The sequence below is a fragment of the Mesoplodon bidens genome (genome assembly GCF_964165515.1).
Source record: "Mesoplodon bidens genome assembly, chromosome: 9".
Lineage (NCBI taxonomy): Eukaryota > Metazoa > Chordata > Mammalia > Artiodactyla > Ziphiidae > Mesoplodon > Mesoplodon bidens.
The window spans coordinates 79,318,701-79,340,080 of record NC_138166.1 but is presented as its reverse complement, the minus strand read 5'-3'; the positions used below and the strand labels follow the sequence as shown (position 1 = coordinate 79,340,080).

The 21,380-nt window shown below is 33.8% G+C and overlaps 1 protein-coding gene across 3 annotated transcripts in view; it reads left to right on the top strand.

The window, feature by feature from the left end:
• The window catches only part of IQUB (IQ motif and ubiquitin domain containing), a 66,280-nt gene extending 45,220 nt beyond the window's left edge, over positions 1-21,060 (top strand). For all 3 annotated transcript variants that reach the window (XM_081243764.1, XM_081243762.1, XM_081243763.1), the window contains 5 exons: positions 2,587-2,757; positions 5,123-5,299; positions 14,366-14,614; positions 15,320-15,505; positions 20,733-21,060. In XM_081243764.1, coding sequence (XP_081099890.1) covers positions 2,587-2,757; positions 5,123-5,299; positions 14,366-14,614; positions 15,320-15,505; positions 20,733-20,915 — 966 coding nt within the window. In that variant the 3' untranslated portion in view covers positions 20,916-21,060. The remainder of the gene's footprint in view (positions 1-2,586; positions 2,758-5,122; positions 5,300-14,365; positions 14,615-15,319; positions 15,506-20,732) is intronic.
• The last annotated feature ends 320 nt before the right edge of the window (positions 21,061-21,380 follow it).

Below are 21,380 nucleotides of genomic sequence, written 5' to 3'. Positions count from 1 at the left end.
AACTCAAACTTCAAATCTAGGCATCTTTGATTGTGTCACTCAGTTCCCTTTAATCTGGCTAACTCCTAGTTATTCTTCAGGTTTTATCTTAGATATTATTTTCTTTTCACCAGTTAAGTGCTTCATATCAAACTGTAGTTACCTGTATTATCAAGCATAATCAACTTTTATTTTAATTATTCATTAATCTTTCTATGCTCTTAGATTTAAGAGTTCATGAAATTAGAATTTATCTACTTGCTACCTAGTACACTGACCAATTTATAGTAAACACAATAAATACTTATTGAATGGATAAAAGAATACTGTAGGCCCTGTGAAATATATAAAACTACATAAGAAATTTATTTCTTATAATCCGTAAGGAGAAATAGAGTTATAATTATAGAACAATTTGGATCCAAATTGCATTGCCCCACTGCATACTGTGTGTGTGTGTGTGTGTGTTTTCACATATACAATAGGACAGATAATAGTGATTTCAGTGGTTTCAAACCATAGTAGTTAGGAATCTCTATAGAAAAGTTAGGATTTAAGTTAAAAATTTAAGGGTAGAAACGATTTGGATGTTAAATATATTTGGAAAAAATCCAAGGTATTACTATATCACAGTATCTTAGATGGGGCTAAAAACTTGGAGGGAAGGTAGAGTTAAATCAATACAACAGCTGAAAAAAACCACAATAAAGTAGATGAACTAAGCATTTCATTAAAAGGTTATTATTGTACTTGGATTATTACAAATGAAATAACTTATCAGCCTGAAGAGCTAAAGGTATTGTTCACATTACTGGAAGAAGGGAAATTACATTTAATAGAGCCACCCTGAGGAAAACTGTGTGCAAAGATTAAGGCTTTAGACTTTAGAATATTGCTTTATGAAACTTAGCCTAAGATTGCTTATTCCTTAAAGGTTTTAAAAAGAGCTTTGTAGCAAACATTAGATTTCAGTAACACTCTGAGGCCTACCCCAAACAAGGCTGTATCCATTTAAAACAATATATTTTTAAAATTTCTAAGTGATAATAATTAAAGCATAAAATATTTTCTTATTGAGGTATTTCCCTTTTGTAATCCTTAATAAATTTTATTAATTTTATCAATCTGCTAATTAACTCTATATTATTTAATATTAGATTTATGCCTTAAAAATAGAAATTAATCATAGGGCTGCAGCTTCTCATTTGCTAGATTAAAACTAGAACTGAGGATCTAAAGTTTCTGATGAAGATTCCTAGCTCTGCACAACATTCATTTTACCTTTGATCAGAAAATGATGCCATTACTTTGAAAACATATCAAATATAGTTGTTAAATGGTAGCTTTGTAGTTTTCAATGTAATTTAGCTAATATGAAATGTAAAAAAATTAAAGGTAAATTGAGGCTGTAACTAAAAATTCATACTACTGTCATACTAAATACAGCCTTAAATGGTTTCTCTATTTGGCTATTCTACATTCCTGATGATTTATTGCGATACATGGGCTTCTATTTAAACTTTAAATTATATCAAATCTAAGATTTAAATGCTTGCAAGTATGGCATAAATTGGACTACAGGTCTCCAAAGCAATTACCAATCAGTCTACAAAAATGCAGCATTTGGACAGTTAGAAATCGTGATCAATATAGCCTCCTTTTTGATAGATTATAATCAGGAAAGAAACTGAGCAGCTTTATACCTTAAAGTAGAAGAATCAGTGAATTTTCACTGTGCTCTTTCTAGGTCAATGAATCTTCTCTTAAAGTCTCAATAGTTTGAGTAGGAGGGAACAAAAGCACTGGCAAACATAGTCTTTAAATATTTTGTTGTCGTCCTGAGTCAGTGGAGGACTCACTCCATTTCCTATCTCTGAATTCTTAGCCTGGGACTCCTCACATGAGCTTCAGGGCAAGTTAGCTCCATCTTTGACCCTCAGTTCAGGAGACGGGCTATGTTGGGAGGCACCAAGCCAGATTTGGAAATAGGAAGTGAGAATCTTAGCCATTGTCAGGGAGGCAGGGGCCACAGCACTGCTAAAATAGCTAAATACAGCTGTTTTCCTATGGACATCTGCTTTGTGAAGAACTGTGAACTTGTTATAGATTTATTTTTATAGGAAACAGAACTGTAACTGAGTCCCATATTGCTATATCTGTAGGTCTAACGCCTTGAGGATTGTAATCATTGTTCCACAAGGGTTGTTCTCAATTGGCAAGGCATGATCAAGACACATTCATACAACTCAGTATAATTGAACCAAGTAGATAATTTTTTTAGCATTCTAAATAGCATGCTTTTTCCCCCAGGGGTTATTTCATAAATCCATCAAGCTAACCATCATACTAGTTAGTACAAATTAGTAGCAAATTCTGAATCCTGAGGAAGTGTTTGTACTTCTGCAGACTCAAGCTCTCTCATATTTTTTTTCCTAAATTGTTTTACTTTCCCATGGTCTACAAATTCTTCAAATAATTTTCTTAAGTTTTAGTGATAGTTTTATTCCATAAAGCACATGATGATAAGGTTAACTTATAGTAGAAGGAACAAAATTATTTTTGAACCTTTAATTAACTGATAATTATAAACATAATATTATTTTTAAGTGTTCGGCTCCAAAGCTGTGGAGGACATTTGATGGCAAAATAATTGAGATGGATACACAATTCACCATCAGAGCCAGAGAGCTGCAAAACATCTATAAATGCATTATGCTGAAAAATATCTCTCAAGATGAGAGACTAGATGTTCTCTTAACACTCAAGCATACTGTAAAGGTACGTTAGTTTCTCTTAGTTTTTGGGTATCACTACCACTATCAATAAAAAAATTGAATACTAAAATAAACAAGATGGCTTGTATTAAGTAATTATAAAGATAATAAATGTCTATATATATGAATTTTATTTTGTCAACAACTATATTGTTTGGGTATAATTGGGGGAGGATATGGTTTATGCATTAACATTTATCTACAAGTTCTCAAACTATATATTATGACACAAAAGTAAATATAACACAATGAATATTCTAAATGTAAATGTATCCTTAACTTTGCAATGAATGTAGACATATACAGCATGAGATTAGTACTCAACTCAGTTCAATAAAACAGCAATTATTGGCTATATATTTTGACACTTTTTAATGAAAATTTTATTTTTAGCAATTTTAAAGCAGCATTAGTATAAGTATTTTTATCTCCTTTTCCTCATCAGTTATTGATTTAAGGCACTTTAAGTAGTTGAGTAAATGGTTCTTGTTGGAGGGTAAGTCCCCATAGGTCTCTCATATTTCTTTCCATCTTGAAAGCAGAGGCATAGACTCAATAAGGCATTGACTGTCTTTTTTCTGGACAGCCTTTTCAGAGATGTTTGTCAAGTGACTATGCCTTTGAAGCTAGAGATAGGAAGAGAGGGAGAAACCATAGGTCCAGAGGTGGGAAATAAGCATGGTATCTGTAGAGGGCAGTAGAAAGACCAAATTGGCAAAAAGAGAGTGCAGGTAGAGAGTACAGTAGAAATGTTCTTATCTGACATAATTAGGACCATTAGCTGGTTAATTAAAAAAAACAAAGGACGGACTCATAAAAGATAAGTTGTGCATGTCTTAATATGTTTAACCTAATATATCCACATATACATTTATTTAACAATATTTGATGGAGGATTAAGGCTTTTAAGCATGACTCGATTTCTGGTGTTTATTGTGGCTGTACAATCTTAGATTAGTTATTTAATATTTCTGAAAATCAGTTTCATCATCTGTAAAATTAGTTGCTTTGAAGATACACATATATATGTGTGTATATATTTATACATACGTATGTATATGGAATATAAATTAAATATATAATTTATATGTCTCAATGCTTATAAATAGGGAGCCCTCAATAAATAATAAGTATTATTTTGATGACAGTTGCTAATATAGACCAGTGAATTTTGAACCTGGGTGTATGTTAGAATCATCTGGAGAGCTTGAAAGAGAGAAGAAGATACACAGAGAAAGGGAGAGAGAGTATGAGAATAAATGAATAGGAATGATATCTAGGCCCCATTTCAGAGCAGTTAAATCAGATTCTGAAGTGGGAGGGCACTGTTAAAATCTTTTAAAATCTTCCCCAGGTCATTCTAATGTGCCCTCAGGGTCAAAGACCACTGATGCAGACTCTTGTGTTAGCCATACCAAGTACATATTAAAAAGAAGAGAAGAGCATTATTTTACAGTTACTGACATTACCCTCTGACTCCTTCATTCAAACTATGGTTTTTGTAGTCCCTCTTGGGCAGTCGGAGCAACTTACTTCTATTTTATTACTTCTAAATCCTTCTACTTTAATCACTTCACTCTTACTTGGGCTTTCTTATTCAATCACCGTCATTTCTATTACTTTGTTAAAGATTATTGTGAATTATATAAACATGCAGAAAAAAATGTATAAAATATACGTGTATAGTTTAGCAAATATAAAACCACCAATCTTGTTACTGCCCTCTGACCCCAAAACAGGACATTGCCAACGTCCCCCTTTCTCTTCATATCTGCAACTCACCCTCTCGTCCTCTAAAAGTAATTACCATACAGACTTTCATGGTAGTCATTTCCTTGATTTTTCTTCATAGTTACCACCTCTGTATACATCTCTAAATAATACGGTGTAGTGTTGTTTATTTTTGGATTTTATTTAAAGGGAATGAGACTGTATGTATTATTTTGTGCCTTGCTTCATTTGCTCAACACTAATTTGTAAGATTTAAACTTTTACTGTATATAGCTCTAGTTAATTCATGTTCATATATCAGATAATACTCTACTGTATGAATAAGCCATCATTATTTAGGTAATCAATTTATTTATGGATATTTAGTTGTTTCTAATTTTGAGCTGGTGTGAACGATGACTCCGTGCACATTTTTTAAAGCACTTAATAGTAGAATTGCTGGGTTGTAGATTATGCATATCTTAAGTTCTACTAGATAATGTCAAAATTTTTTCTAAATTAGTGGCACCAATTTATACTTACGTCAGCAATGTTTTGTTACTTTGGGAATCTAGTTTTCAGTTTGATTGGGTGATAATTTAAAAGACTAATTAGTGATTTTTAAAATTCTATACTGAATATGGTTGTGATTTACACAGGAACATGAATGTAAACTGACTCAGGAAATTCTAGAATTGATTGACAGGGAGGTTGACCTTATGATGAGAGGAGTCAAACATGAGAACCTTGAAGGACTCAGAAAAAGGATTGCAACACTCTTTTTTCATTACATCAAAACACCTCTGTTTAATCCAGAAGTTGCAAGACACCTTAAGGTACTCTACCTTTTCTTCCCTGTATTCCTTTATCAAAATTCTAAGACGTGCTATAGTAAGTCGAAGTATATGCAGATTTTGCTTTAATACTTTACTAGGGGTCCATGTGGAAGACCATCTTATTGGTGAAATCTCCTTTGAATGATATTTTTTATGTTGATAAATGAATCATTTAACTTTTTCTGTTTGTATTTCCAAGCTTGAATTCTCTCCTACTCTCTGGATTAAATATCCAGTTGAATATTAGTGTGTGGAACACATCATGATCTCTCACACCATCATGCTTTTCCATGTACTGTTGCTTCCACTTGGAATGCTGTCACCTACTTTACCCAGCCAACTCCTCTTCATTTTCTAAGACTCAATTCACATGTACCCTCCTTCATTAGGCCTCAGAGAGAGTTAAACTCTTCATATCTGAGATTCTACATGCACCTGTTTGTGTTCCTTTATAATACTTGTCACAGTTATAATTATTACTGAACATATCCACATAGATATCCTGCGAGAACTTCAAATGTAACACGTATTTGAATTAAACTACCTTTTCCAACTCTAACATGTTTAGCCTTCTTTGGGGATTTTTCTCTCTAAAGCCAAGATAAGTGCCTTACTGCCTTCTTACTTTGCAAAACTATTTAAAACACCTTTAGTAAAGTTTTGGGGGGGTGTTTACTAAAGAATTTGAAACAGCATTTTGTTCCAGTGATTATGTTTAGACTAATAATCTATTTAAGAAGCTGACTAAACATGTATTTTGCTTTTTTAACATAAACAAAATCTCAATATTTAGTCAAAATTTTTAGAAAAATTAAAATTGTTTATTTTTTATATTCTTTCTTTTTAATGAAGTTTTGAAACTTAACTGTATTGCAAGATAATTTCAAAATATAACAAAAGTTCAAGAGAAAAGTTGACCATTGAATTATTTCTTATTCACATCGGTGTTTCATTTTTCCAAGCTACCTTTTAGTCTTCTATAGACTTACTCAGTTTTTATATGCTTGCAGTAGTATAATAGAATTTAATTTTCTACACATTCATATAACACTGTATCATTTTATTCACTTTTTAAATTTACCTTTGGTAAAATTCAATCTTTTTGGTGAGTTTTGACGAATTCAGAGTCATATAATCAACAGCCAACAGCACAATCAAGATAAAAAATAGTTTTATCACCTCCCCCAAATTCCCTCATGCTGCTACTTTGTAATTAGCCCTTCCCCTGGCTACCTAACCCTTGGCAAACACTGATCAGAATTTTATTTCTATAGTTATATCTAACCTAGAGTGTCATATAAATGGAATGATATGCTATGTGCAAGTATACCATGTCTTATTGCACTTCACTTTACTGAGCTTTGCAGATACTGTGTGTGTGTTTGTTTTCTTTTTTCTTTTTCTTTTTTTTACAAATTGAAGGTTGTGACAACCCTGCATTGAGCAAGTCTGTTGGCACAATTTTTCCAAGAGTATTTGCTCACTTTGTGTCTCTGTGTCACATTTTGGTAATTCTCGGAATGTTTCAGGCTTTTTCATTATTGTTATATTTCTTATGGTGATCTGTGGTCACTGATCTTTGATGTTACTATTGTATTGTTTTGGGGCACCATGGACCTCACCCACATAAAACAGTGGACTTAATTGATGTGTGTGTGTCCTGACTGCTCCACCAACTGGTGGTACTTCCAACTCTCTCCCTCTCCTCAGGTTTCCCTATCCCCTGAGACACAACATTATTGAAATTAGGCCAATTAATAACCCTACAACAGCCTCTAAGAGTTCAAGTGAAAGGAAGAGTTGCACACCTCTCCCTTTAAATTGGAAGCTAGAAATGATTAAACTTAGTGAGGAAGGCTTGTCGAAAGCTGAGATAGGCCAAAAGTTAAGCCTCTTGCACTAAATAGTTAGTCAACTTGTAAATGCAAGGAGAAGTTCTTGAAGGAAATTAAAAGTGCTACTTCAGTGAACACACGAGTGCTAAGAAAGTGAAACAGTCCTATTGCTGATATGGAGAGAATTTGAGTGGTCTAGATAGAAGGTCAAACCAGCCATAACATTTCCATAAGCCAAAGCCTCTTCCAGAGCAACACCCTAACTCTCTTTATTTTTATGAAGGTTAATACCAAGTCTCAATAAATTTAAGAATATTGAAATCATATCAAGCATCTTTTCCAACCACAATGCTGAGACTAGAAATCAACTGCAAGAAAAAAAAAAAAACTACAAAAAGTACAAACACTTGGAGGTTAAATAATATGCTGCTAAACATGGGTCACTGAATAAATCAAAGAGGAAATAAAAAAATATGTGCAGACAATAAAAATGGAAAGACAATGATCCAAAATCAACGGGATTCAGCAGAAGCAGTTCTAAGAGGGAAGCTGATAGTGATACAAGCCTACATCAGGAAATAAGAAAAATCTCAAAATAAACAACCTAACATTACACCTAGAGGAACTAGAAAAAGAAGAAGAAACAAAACCTAAAGTTAGTAGAAGGAAAGAAATAATACAGATCAGAGCAGAAATAAATAGAGACTAATATCAATGAAACTAAGAGCTGGTTCTTTGAAAAGATAAACTTGATAAAGATAAAGATAAAATATAAAATATATAGGTAAAAGATATAATATAAAGATAAATATATAAATATAATATATAAATATATAAATATAAAATATAAATAAATATAATATAAAAAATATAAAGATAAAAGATAAAGATAAAATTGATAAACTTTTTGCCAGACTCATCAAGAAAAAACGAGGGGCCAAATCAATAAAATCAGAAACGAAAGAGAAGTTACAACCAACACCACAGAAATTAAAGGATCATAAGAGATTCTTAGGAACAGTTACACACCAATAAAGTGGACAACCTAGAAGAACTGGATAAAGTTAGAAACATACAATCTCCCAAGACTGAATCTGGAAGAAATAGAAAATATGAACAGACCAATTACCAGTAATGAAATTGAATCAGTAATCAAAAACTCCCAACAAATAGAAGTTCAGGACTAGACTGCTTCACAGGAAATTCTACGAAGCATTTAAAGAAGAGTTAACATCTGTCTGTCCTTCTCAAACTACTCCAAAAAACTGAAGAGGAAGGAATACTTCCAAACTCATTCTATGAGGCCAGCATCACCCTGATACTGAAACCAGACAAAGACAGAAAATCACAGAAAATTACACGCCAATATCACTGATGAACATAGATGCAAAAATCCTCAACAAAATGTTAGCAAACCAAATTCAGTAACACACTGGAAGGATCATACACCATGCTCAAGTGGGATTTATCTCTGGGATGCAAGAATGGTTCAATGCTGCAAATCAGTGTGATACACCACATTAACAAATTGAAGAATGAAAATTATAAGATCAATTCAATAGATGCAGAAAAAGCTTTGACAAACTTCAACATTCATTTGTGATAAAAACTCTCAACAAAGTGTATAGAGGGAACATACCTCAACGTAGTAAGGGCCATATATGACAAACCTACAACCAACATCATATTCAATAGTGGAAAGCTGAAAGCATTTCCTCTAAGATCAGGAACAAGACAAGGATGCCCACTCTTGCCACTTTTATTCAACATAGTATTGGCAATCCTAACCACAGTAATCATACAAGAAAAAAAAATGAAGGGAATTCAAATTGAAAAGAAGGAAGTAAAACTATCACTATTTGCAGATGACATGATACTATGTAGAGAAAATCCTAAAGATAACACCAAAAAACTATTAGAATTCATCAATGAATTCAGTAAAGTTGCAGGATACAAAATTAATATACAGAAATCTGTTGTATATCTATACACTAATAACAAACTCTCAGAAAGAGAAATTAAGAAAACAATCCCATTTATAATTACATCAAAGAGAATACAATACCTAGGAAATAAATCTAACCAATGAGGTAAAACTTGTACTCAGAAAACTATGACATTGATGAGAGAAACTGAAGATGACATAAACAAATGGAAGAATTAATATTGTTAAAATCACATAATATCCAAGGCAATCTACAGATTTAATGCAACCCCTTTCAAAATTCCAAGGGCATTTTCCATTTTAGAACAAATAGTTCTAAAATGTCTATGGAAACACAAAAGACTTTGAATAGTCAAAACAATCTTGAGAAAGAAGAACAAAGCTGGAGGTATCATGCTCCTTGACTTCAGACTACTACAAAGCTACAGTAATCAAAACAGTATGGTACTGGCACAAAAACAGATCCATAGATGAGTGGAACAGAACAGAGAACCCAGAAACAAACCCACATTTATATGGACAATTAATCTATGACAAAGAAGGCAAGAATACATACTGGGGGAAAAGACAGTCTCTTCAATAAATGGTGTTGGGAAAACTGGACAGCCACATGCCAAAGAATCAAACTGGACTACTTTATCACACCAAATACAAAAATCAACTTAATGGAATAAAGACTTAAATGTAAAACCTGAAACCTTAAAACTCTTAGAAGAAAGCCTAGGCAGTATGCTCTTTGACATCGGTCTTAGAAGTATTTTTTGGATACGTGTCCTCAGGCAAGGGAAACAAAGCTAAAAATAAGTGAATGGGAGTACATCAAACTAAAAATCTTTTGCACAGTGAATGAAACTATCAATAAAATGAAAAGGCAGCATACTGAATGGGAGAAGATATTTCCAAATGAAATGTCTAATTAGAGGTTAATATCCAAAATATACAAAGAATGCATACAACCCAACATCAAAAACAAACAACAGGATTAAAAATGGGCATAGGACCTGAATAGACGTTTTTCCAAGGAAGACATACAGATGGCCAACAGACGCGTGAAAATGTGCTCAACATCACTAATCATTGGGGAAATGCAAATCAAAATCCCCATGAGATATCACCTCACACCTGTGGAAGAGCCATCATCAAAAAGACAACAAATAACAAGGGTTGGTGAGGATACGGAGAACAGGAAACCCTTGTGCACTGTTGGTAGAATTTATATTGGTACAGCCGCTATGGAAAACAATGTGGAGGTTCCTCAAAAAATTAAAAATAGAACTGCCATGTAACCCAGCAATTTCACTTCTGTGTATTTACCCAAAGAAAACAAAAAGACTAATTTGAAAAGATATATGTATTCCAGTGTTCATTGCAGCACTGTTTATAATAGCCAAGATATGGAAGCAAGCTAATTATCTATTGATAGACAAATGGGTAAAGAAGATGTAGTATGTGTGTGTGTATATATATATATATATATATATACACCAACACACACACAATAGAGTATTAGCCATAAAGATGAGATCGTACCATTTGCTACAACATGGATGGATCTAGAGGGTATTATGTTAAGTGAAATAAGTCAGACAGAGAAAGAAAAATACTGCACAACCTCACTTATAAGTAGAATCTAAAAAATAAAAAAACAAAGCAAAACGAAAAGAGACTCGTAGATACAGAGAACAAACAGGTGATTGCCAGAAGTAAGAGCGTCAGGGGGGAGGCGAAATAGTTGAAGGGGATTAGGAGGTACAAACCTCTAGTTATGTAGTAAATAAGTCACAGGGAGGTAATATACAGCATAAGGAATATGGTCAATAATATTGTAATAACTTTGTACTGGGACAGGTGGTTACTAGGCTTATCCAGATGATCATTTCATATTGTATGCAAATGTTAAATCATTATGTAGAACATCTGAAACTAATATAATATTGTACATCAACTATATTTCAATAATTTTTAAAAATAAATAAATACATTTCATAAGGCTATAGCTGCCATAGATAATGACTCCTCTGATGGATGTGGGCAAAGTAAATTGAAAACCTTCTGGAAAAGATTCATCATTCTAGATGCCATTAAGAGCATTTGTGACCCATGGGAAGAGGTCAAAATATCAACATTAACAGGAGTTTGGAAGAAGTTTATTCCATCCCTCATGGATGACTTTGATGGATTCAAGACTTTAGTGGAGGAAGTAACTGCAGATGTGGTGAGAATAGCAAGAGAACTAGAATTAGAAGTGGAGCCTGAAGATGTAATTGAATTGCTCCAACTCATGCTAAAACTTTAATAAATGAGGAGTTGTTCCTTATGGCTGAGCAAAGAAAGTGGTTTATTGGAATGGAATCTACTTTTGGTGAAGATGCCGTGAAGATTGTTGGAATCACAACAAATGATTTAGAATATTACATAAACTTAGTTGATGAAGCAGTGGCAAGGTTTGAGAGGAGTCATCCAATTTTGAAAGAAGTTCTACTGTGGGTAAAATGCTGTCAAACAGTATTGCATGCTACTGAGAAACCATTAGCATAATGAAAGGAAGAGTCAATCAGTGCAGCAAACTTGATTGTTGTCTTATTTTAAGAAGCTGCCACAGCTACCCCAAACTTCAGCAATCATCACCCTGACCAATCAGTAGCCCTTAAGGAGGGCAAGACCCTTCACCAGAAAAAAGAGGACTCGGATGATAGCATCTTTAAGTAATAAAGTATTTTTAATTATGTACATTGTTTTTTTAGACTTAATGCTATTGCACATTTAACAGACTACAGTATAGTGTAAACATAACTTTATATGCACTGGGAAACAAAAAAATTAGTGTGACTTGCTTTATTGCTATTATTCGTTTTATTTCAGTGGTCTGAAACTGAACCTGCAATATCTCCAAGGTATGCCTGTAGTCTTTCGAGACTGGCTTCCTTCATTTAGCATATTGTATTTGATATTCACCCATATTTTTTTCAGTGTATCATTAGTTTTTTGTTATAAGTGAATAATATTTTTATGGTCTAGGTGTACCAGAGTTTATCTGTTTACAATTGTAGGACATTAAATTGTTTAGAGTTTTGGGCTTTTGTGAATAAAGTCACTACAAACACCCAATTGTGAGTTTTTGTGTAAGTTGCTTGTTTGGGGTTAAATACCTAGGAAGTGGGATTGTTGGGTCATATGGTAAATGCATATTTACCTTTATAAAGACTGCCAAACATTTTTCCAAACTGATTATACCACTTTGCACTCCATCTGCAATGTATGAGAGTTCCAGTTGCTTTGCATCCTTGTCAGCACTTGGTATTGTCAGTTTTTATTTCATTTTTGGAATTCTAATAGGTGTGTAGTATTTTAATCTGCATTTTCCCAATGAGTAATAATATTAAGCATCTTTTCATGCATGTTTGCCATCCATATATCTTTTTGGTGAAGTGTCTCCACATATCTTTTGTCACTCCCATTTTTTCAGTTGAACTGCTTATTTTCTCGTTATTGAAATTTTAAATATATTTTGCATATAAGTCTTTTGTAAGACACATGATTTGCAAATATTTCTCAGTCTGTGGCTTGTCTTTTTATTCTCTTAACTGTATCTCTAACAGAGCAGAAGTTTTTGTTTTGATGATGTTCAATTTGTTCATTTTTAAAATGAATCATGCTTTTATTGTTTGTTTTGTATTTAAGAAATTTTTGGAAGAATTAATATTGTTAAAATGTCCATACTACCCAAAGTGATCTACAGCTTCAGTGCAATCCCTATCAAAATTCCATTGGTATTTTTCACAGAGATAGAAAAAAAAAATCCTAAAATTTGTATGGAAACACAAAAGACCCAGAGTAACCAAAACAATCTTGAGAAAGAAGAGCAAAGCTGGAGGCATCACACTTCCTGATTTCAAACTATATTACAATGCTATAGTAATCAAAACAGTATATTATTGGCATAAAAACAGACACATAGATCAATGAAACAGAATCGAGAGCCCAGAAATTGACCCATACTTATATGGTCAATTAATTTACAACAAAGGAGCCAAGAATACACAACGGGGAAAGGACAGTCTCTTCAATAAATGGTGTTGGGAAAACTGGACAGCCACATGCAAAAAAAAATGAAATTGGGCCCTTATCTCACACCACATACAAAAATCGACTCAAAATGGATTAATTATTTAAATGTAAGACCTGAAACTGTAAATCTACTAGAAGAAAACATAGGGGAAAAGTTTCTTGACATTGGCTTTGGCAACAATTTTTTGCTCATGACACCAAAGGCAAAGGCAACAACGGTAAAAATAGACAAATGGGATTGTATCAACCTAAAAAGTTTTTGCACAACAAAGGAAAGAATTCAACAAAATGAAAGCAACCTATGGAATGGGAGAAAATATTTGCAAACCATTTATCCCATGAGTTAGTGTCAAAACAACATGTACGACTCAATAACAAAATAATTTTAATCCAATTTAAAAATGGTCAAAGGACCTGAGTAAACATTTTCCCAAAGAAGACATACAAATGGCCAACATGTACATGAAAAAGTGCTCATTATCAGTAATCAAAGAAATGCAAATCAAAAGCTCAGTGAAATATCATCTCACCAAAGTTAAAATGTCTACTCAAAAAGAGGGTAACAAGTGTTGGCAAGGATGTGGAAAAAAGGGAATCCTTGCACGCTGTTAGTGGAAATGTAACATTATGGAGGGTCCTCAAAAAATTAAAAATAGAACTACCATATAATGCAGAATTTCAAATTTTGAATATTGATAATTGAGCCAATCTAAATTTAGTGTTAAGATAAATGAAATGAGAACACTTGGTTTAGTGGGCTTTTATTTCTGTGTGAATCTAGCTATTGCCTGTAAAAATAATTAACACAGCATAGCACCAAAAATCTAAATTCTTAAAAATAAGTGCCAAAGCACTTTCTTTTCTTTTCTTCTTGGAAAGTTTTCTTACTATTGCAACTCAAAGCCTCTACCAACTCATTTTTTTCAGTCAGTTAATTTTCTAGGTGATTTTACCATGTATATCTAAAAGTTTATGAATAATAGAGATGGTTAATATTTTGTCAGGGTAAATGAATACTACTTGAAATTTAAATTTTGCATAGAGTAGGAAGTTAAGGAAAAAATATGACTTTTCTTTCTTTCTTTCTTTTTTCTCTCTTTCCTTTCTTTCTCTCTCTCTTCCTCTCTCTTTCTTCCTTTCTTTCTTCCTTCCTTTCTTTCTTTCTTTCTTTCTTTCTTTCTTTCTTTCTTTCTTTCTTTCTTTCTTTCTTTCATTTAGGTCCCTCAAGACCCACTGAAGTTTTATAAGAAGATTTACTTTTGCCTCAGTTGCCAGCTCTATTTGCCTTCTACAGAGTTTGCTGTATCATCCACCTCACACCACATTTACCGCTGTCGTCACTGCATTAACCTTGACAATGAGACTCAAAAACGAGAATCATGTTTGAAGTACAAATGTTTACTTCAACGACTTTACTATTCAGAAGCTGATTATGAAGATGATTCTAAAATTGCTTTCCTGATGCAGGTATGATCAGTAAATGTTGCCAATCATGGATGAGATTTGTCCATTGTTTTTACAGAAAAGATTTCTGCCTTCCCATCCGAACCTATTAAAATAATGTTTCTTCTTCCTATGTTTATTCTTTGTGAAGCTTGCCTCTCTGGCAATTCTGAGTTTATATATGCAGACCTTGTGACAGAAAGTCATTTCAAGAACTTTAGCTAATATGGTTTAAAATTTTTTTTTCAAGTTTTAAAACAGTTATTTCGTTTCTTCCCTTTTCCCTCTTTTTTCATTAAAGCAATGAAGTTTTTAATAATGCTAAGCAAATTGCTTATTCTTTATTGAATCTTAATTTCCTCATTTGTAAAATGGGAATAAAATGATCTGCAGTAACCCTGAGGATAAGATGATAGTTACTAATGAATTTTGAAAAGTACTTAATACCATATAAATCTAAGGTAAAATTAGCATATTGGAAGAAATATACACAGCTTACTCTGGGTTAAAGATGCAGTCATGACTGTGAGATTGGTAACATATTATGGTTTGGGCAGAATGAGCAGAGATTTGATGAAAAATAAAAAGCTATGTGTGCAGAAAACCTCATGAATAATGTTTTCCTTTAAAAAATATACTCAGTATAATTTGTTTTCTCAAGTAATAGAATCATTTTAAATTTTATGTTTAGAAGAAAACATTGATTTTCACAAATGTTTTGACATGCAGCTACAAGATATTCAGTACCTGACTGAGAACATCTGGGCATCCCAGTCAGTGCTCAGTGCCTGGAACGATCTCAATGATCTGGTCATGGTCAGGTGGGATAAGTCCTTGGAGTGGTCGCCCTGGAACTGCATTCTTCTTACCAAAGATGAAGGCACTACTCATCTCAAGCTAAAGAGTGTTGAAGAGGTAAGGAGGTCAAACTTGATTTGGGACCTTAATTTGGTCATTGGAATTATTAGAGGTAACTTGACTGCCTTTTACTACATTCCATGCATAAGTTAAATACTTCCATTGGATTAAGAAACAGAGAACCCATGGATAACAGTAACAAAATACATGGATGGTATGTATGGCAGAGATTAAAATTGAAAGGAAGCTAAGACACTTAAAAGGTAAAGATAAGACATCTGAAAGTCTTTCAAGTACCTAACATGAAACCAGACCCTCCTAATAATAGCAAGTTCAAGCACATTAGTTCCACAGTAAATTCCATAAGAACAGGGATATTGATTAGTTTATTTGTGTCTATATCTCTAATACCTACAACAGTGTCACAGACGAGGGAATTAATAAGTATTTGTTGAATGAATAAATGAATATTATCACCAGATAGGTATTTTGAAACCTAGAGTCTGTCCTTTGATTAATCATCACAAGTCTGCCTAAAAGCACAGTAGATTCTCAAATAAATTCTGTTCATAATTTTGTGCCCTAAATGACAATCATACTGATGGGGTATAGTTCTGAGGCTTCATTTTTCATTTGCTTCCAACTAACTAGGAGTGGGGAAAGCACTGTAAAAATTAAACACCATTTAATTCCAGTAATTTATAAGATGCAATCTGTAAAACATTTTGATGAACAGAATTGAGGGGTCCCTGATGAGTTCCCCGAAAGCTCCATTTATACTAAGCAAGCCTATGGTCCCAACAGCTGATATTGATTCTCTGCCTTCTAATGATTAAATTGCTGTACTTTAATTCCACGCAAGATGTCAGCTAAGGGAAAATAAAGAAATGACTTCAAATATAATAGTCATTTTGAATCGTGCTATTTCCTGCCTGTGTTTTTATTAGGGAGGGGGAAGGAGTAAAGAGGAGAAACTAGTTAAATTTTTAACTTTTTGGAATAATTTTCCATTAGAAGTCAGGCTAAGAAAAATTTTACTCTAGGGACTGAAGGAAAGGGTAACAAGAAACTGAAGCTATGTTAAATATTATATTTAGTAAACTAAGCTGCCTCATAAATACTTAATCACTGAAAGCCTAGCCAATACTAGCAATAGCGTTTCATATAGGACCCATAGTGGGATTGAAGTTCATTCCCAAAGCTGATATTCCACTGCTTCTTCAATTAATAATGCACACAACTCCCTTTGTGTATTTAATCAAATTACTGCAGTATCAAATTAAATGTTCTATTCACATGTATTTCCAATTTCAGGATCTTCTTGAATTTCTGTAAATAGAGCTCCATTTACGCCAAGCAACCCTAGTGTAAATAAAGAAATGACTTCCAATATAATTGTCATTTCAGACAAACTAAAAATTTTGCCTTTTTATGGTTTTGGGCTGGTGTAATCTTTTAAGTATTAATATTCAGCCTAGTTAAAGAATAGTTTATGTCTTGTGGTAATTTCCACAATTTCCTAAATGCACAGAGGTATTTGCTATCTCATTGAGTAAAAAAATATTCAGTACTTAAAATAATCTTGACTCCTGCAATCATGATACAAATTGTAGGAAAAGCATGGAAAAAGACTTCTGTTCTTTGAACTGTGTATGAGGCAGATCAGTTTCTCCTGGTGTGTGCAATGGCCAGAGTAGGACAATAGTGGATTTAAAGTCAAGACAACTGACCCAGTATTTCCCCGTTTCTGTCACTAACAATCTGCAGGACATTAAGACCTGCCTTCTTTGCTTCGCAAAATTTTATAAAGGTTAGCGAAAAAACATGAAATTGGTATAAAGGATTAGAGTAGATTAGAGCTTTGAATTCTGGCTCTATCACTTATGAGCTGGGAGAAGTTGGGCAAGTTTGTTAATGTCTCAATGCCCCAGTTTTGTCATCTATAAAATGGGGATAATGGATATTGGCTATTTTTCCATATTATATTATTCTTTAAGAGTTACTTATTGTTCCTTTTATTATATATACCATAACGTGCTATTCTCATCTTTAATGATTACTTTTTGCCTTTATGCACTTTGAAAACCTATAAAGTTCTCTACATGTTTTGTTTAATGTTGTATAACAGAAATGTGTTAGCATTTCTTGAATGAAATATGGGCTAAGAAGTGTTGGAATAAGGTTAAATGACCTGGTGAATTTGTCTGTAGAGAGGAAACTTTTTTAAAAAAAATTGAAGTATTGCTGATTTATAATATTATATTAGTTTCAGGTGTACAGCACAGCGATTCAATATTTGTATAGATTATACTCTATTTAAAGTTATTATAAAACAATGGCCATATTTGCCTATGCTGTACAATATATTCTTGTTGCTTATTTATTTATACATAGTAGTTTGTGCCTCTTAATCCATACTCCTATCTTACCCCACCACCTTCCTTTTCCCCACTGGCAGCCACTAGTTTTTTCTCTTTATCTGTGACTCTGTTTCTATTTTGTTATATACATTTGTTTCATTTTTTAGACTGTACATGTAAGTGATAATATAGAGTATTTGTCTTTCTCTCTCTGACTTATTTCTCTAAGTATAATACTCTCTAGGTCATCTGTGTTGTTGCTAATGGTGGAATTTCATTCTTTTTTTACGGCTGAATAATATTCCATTGTGTATGTATACATGTATACCATAGCCAGGAAACTTTAAAATAAGCCCAGAATATTTCTACATAATGCTTTCTTTAAGAATGCCACATCCTTTGGCTCCTTTTCTCCAGGGCTTTCTTTATCTTGACTTAAAACTATGGAAGGATCTTTAGTAAGAAGATATCTTAGTAAAGAGATATCTAGGGCTTCCCTGGTGGCGCAGTGGTTGAGAGTCCGCCTGCCGATGCAGGGGACACGGGTTCGTGCCCCGGTCTGGGAAGATCCCACATGCCGCAGAGCGGCTGGGCCCGTGAGCCATGGCCGCTGAGCCTGTGCGTCCGGAGCCTGTGCTCTGCAAGGGGAGAGGCCACAACAGTGAGAGGCCCGCCTACCGCAAAAAAAAAAAAAAAAAAAAAGAGATATCTAACCTTTCAGAAAACAAACTTTAGGAGGAGGCACAGGTAGTATTTGTGATTTGGTTGAAAAGAAGATTCAATTAAGATTAATGAAGAGGGGCTTCCCTGGTGGCTCAGTGGTTAAGAATCTGCCTGCCAATGCAGGGGACACAGGTTCGAGCCCTGGTCTGGGAAGATCCCACATGCCGCAGAGCAACTAAGCCTGTGTGCCACAACTACTGAGCCTGTGCTCTAGAGCCCGCGAGCCGCAACTACTGAGCCCATGTGCCACAACTACTGAAGCCTGTGCTCCTAGAACCCATGCTCCACAACAAGAAAAGCCACTGCAATGAGAAGCCCATGCACCGCAACGAAGAGCAGCCCCCGCTCGCCACAACTAGAGAAAGCCCGCACGCAGCAGCAAAGACCCAACGCAGCCAAAAAAAAAAAAAAAAAAAAAAGCAAAAAAGATTGATAAAGAGAATAGACGGTATTTATTAATTCAAGCAGAATTTGCTTTTCAATCTGCCGGATATTGTGATAAGTGCTTGGGGAAAAGCAAGGAAATGTAATGGATACAATACTTCATTGTTTCAATTGCATTTGAGTTTAGCTGCAAATAACAGACTAAGCAGTATAATGACTTAATCAAATATGGGGTTAGTTGTCTTATATAATAGGAATCCAGAGTTTGGCATCTGGGGACTTGTATGGTAGCTCCACAATGCTCTCAGAAACCCAGGCCTTCTAACTTCTTCCTCAGCCATATTTAACCTTTGGCTTTAATCCTACTGATTATGTACTCTTAGAGACAGATAGCTACTTCATCTTCTGCATTATATCCACCTCCTAGGTATGGCAAAAGCCTAAAGATACTTGACAGGTGAGTCTTCCCACTCCTAAAAAGCTTCCCTGTAAGCTTTATCCAATGACTTCTTTTTAAAAAATGTACATATATACATGTGTATATATATAAATATATATATATTTCTGCCATATATATGTGTGTATATATATACACATACACACACACACATATATATATATATATACACACACACACACACACACATATATATGTCAGAAACTTGTCATATGGCCACCCCTAGCTATAATAAAGCCTAAGGAAGCTGAACACATCACAAAATACAAAATAAGGCCCCTATATAGAGTCAGGCCTCTAAATATGAATGCAAGGGAGAATGAATATTGGGTTGGCAACTAGCAGTGTGCCCCTCTCATTAGAAAACAGATTGCCTTATAATGTGGCAAAGCTACATAACAGAGAAAGTTTAGAGTGTTGCTATAGCTGTGGAGAGGCAAGAAGCCTAAAAATTAATTATGAACAAATAAAAATGGAAAGGCAAAAGATTTGATAAAGGCAGGAAAGTTATTTTCTATTTAGAAGACAGAGAAGAGAAACAGAAGAGAAAGAGTGCAGGGACTCTTATCTAAAGTAGTAAAAAGCGTGACTAAAGAGAAGCTTACATTGTCACAGCACCATTGTGATCTTTATTTTGAACTCTGGAGATATAGAGGGAAGGACTAATTTTAGAAAAAAAATTCAAGTGGGTAATTGTATCAGTATTGAAATAGATTTAAAGAGAACTAAGGTGACAAGAGCATTCACACAAAAATATGGATTGACTCTTTACCTTATGGTGCCAAGACACACATGTATGAAAAAGACCCAGTTTGAGGGACTTCCCTAGTGGTCCAGTGGGTCAGACTCCACACTCCCAATGGAGGGGGCCCGGGTTCAATCCCTGGTCAGGGAACTAGTGCTGCAACTAAGAAGCCCACATGCCACAACTAAAAAAAGATCCCTCATGCTGCAACTAAGACCCAGCGCAGCCAAAATAAATAAATAAATATTTTTAAAAAAAGACCCAGTTTGAATCTTTAAGGAGTCTTCCTTATTATCATGGAAGAGACTCGCAAGTACATAGTGAAATTCAAGGCAGAATGAACTAAATATTACAATTAAAATACATGAAAGTGCTTGCAAGTATGGAAGAAGGAGGGGTTAGTTTAGACTTAGAGAGGTCAGAGGGAGAATCAAGAAAGGCTTCCAGGTTAAAGTGTCATAAAAGCTGAGCCCCGAAAGATGATGGACAAAGTGAGAATAAATGTTTTCTGGGCTGAAAGAACTGAGGAGTAAAGGCACTGAGGCATAAAAGTGTTTTTACTTGGCAAGATATATTTGTGACATTTAATAGAATTTGATTTTCTTTTCTTTTCAGGGATATGAACCCTTGTTTATTCACAAGATCAAACACAAACATTTCCTGGCTAAGAACTATTTTTCACAAATTCCAGTGCTGGCTTCATTTTTACTTGGTGATGGTGAAGTAGATGAGATCAGAAAGAAACATCAATCAGAACCAACATCTAAGATTGTAGATATCCACAGGCCTAGTCCTTAAAAGATCCAGGACTATTTGTTTGATGATCAGCATTTTTGTCCACTGCTAATAGAGTAATACAGAGGTAACACAATACGGAAGTAGAATTTTATCTTTTATTGATTTTAATTGTTTTTCATAGTGTCATAAGTTGTATGAAGAGAAAACATCCCTATACAAATGCTTTATTGTTAAATTTAAATATAATTTTGTTACTGAAATTAATATTTTAAAGAGAACATTTTATTTTTACTTATTTTCACATTAAATTTTTTTAAAGTTTCAACTACATTATATTACAGTTAAAATCAACAGACAAACAAAAGCTAGGCTTAACTTTGAACTCAAAAAATTTATTTTAGAAAAAAATGTAGTTACAGGAGAATAATCAGTATATGGATGAGAGGAAACATAGAATTCCCTTTCATGAAAATCTTTACATGTAGGATAAAGATGCTATGCTTTAATATAGGGATTTGAATCTTC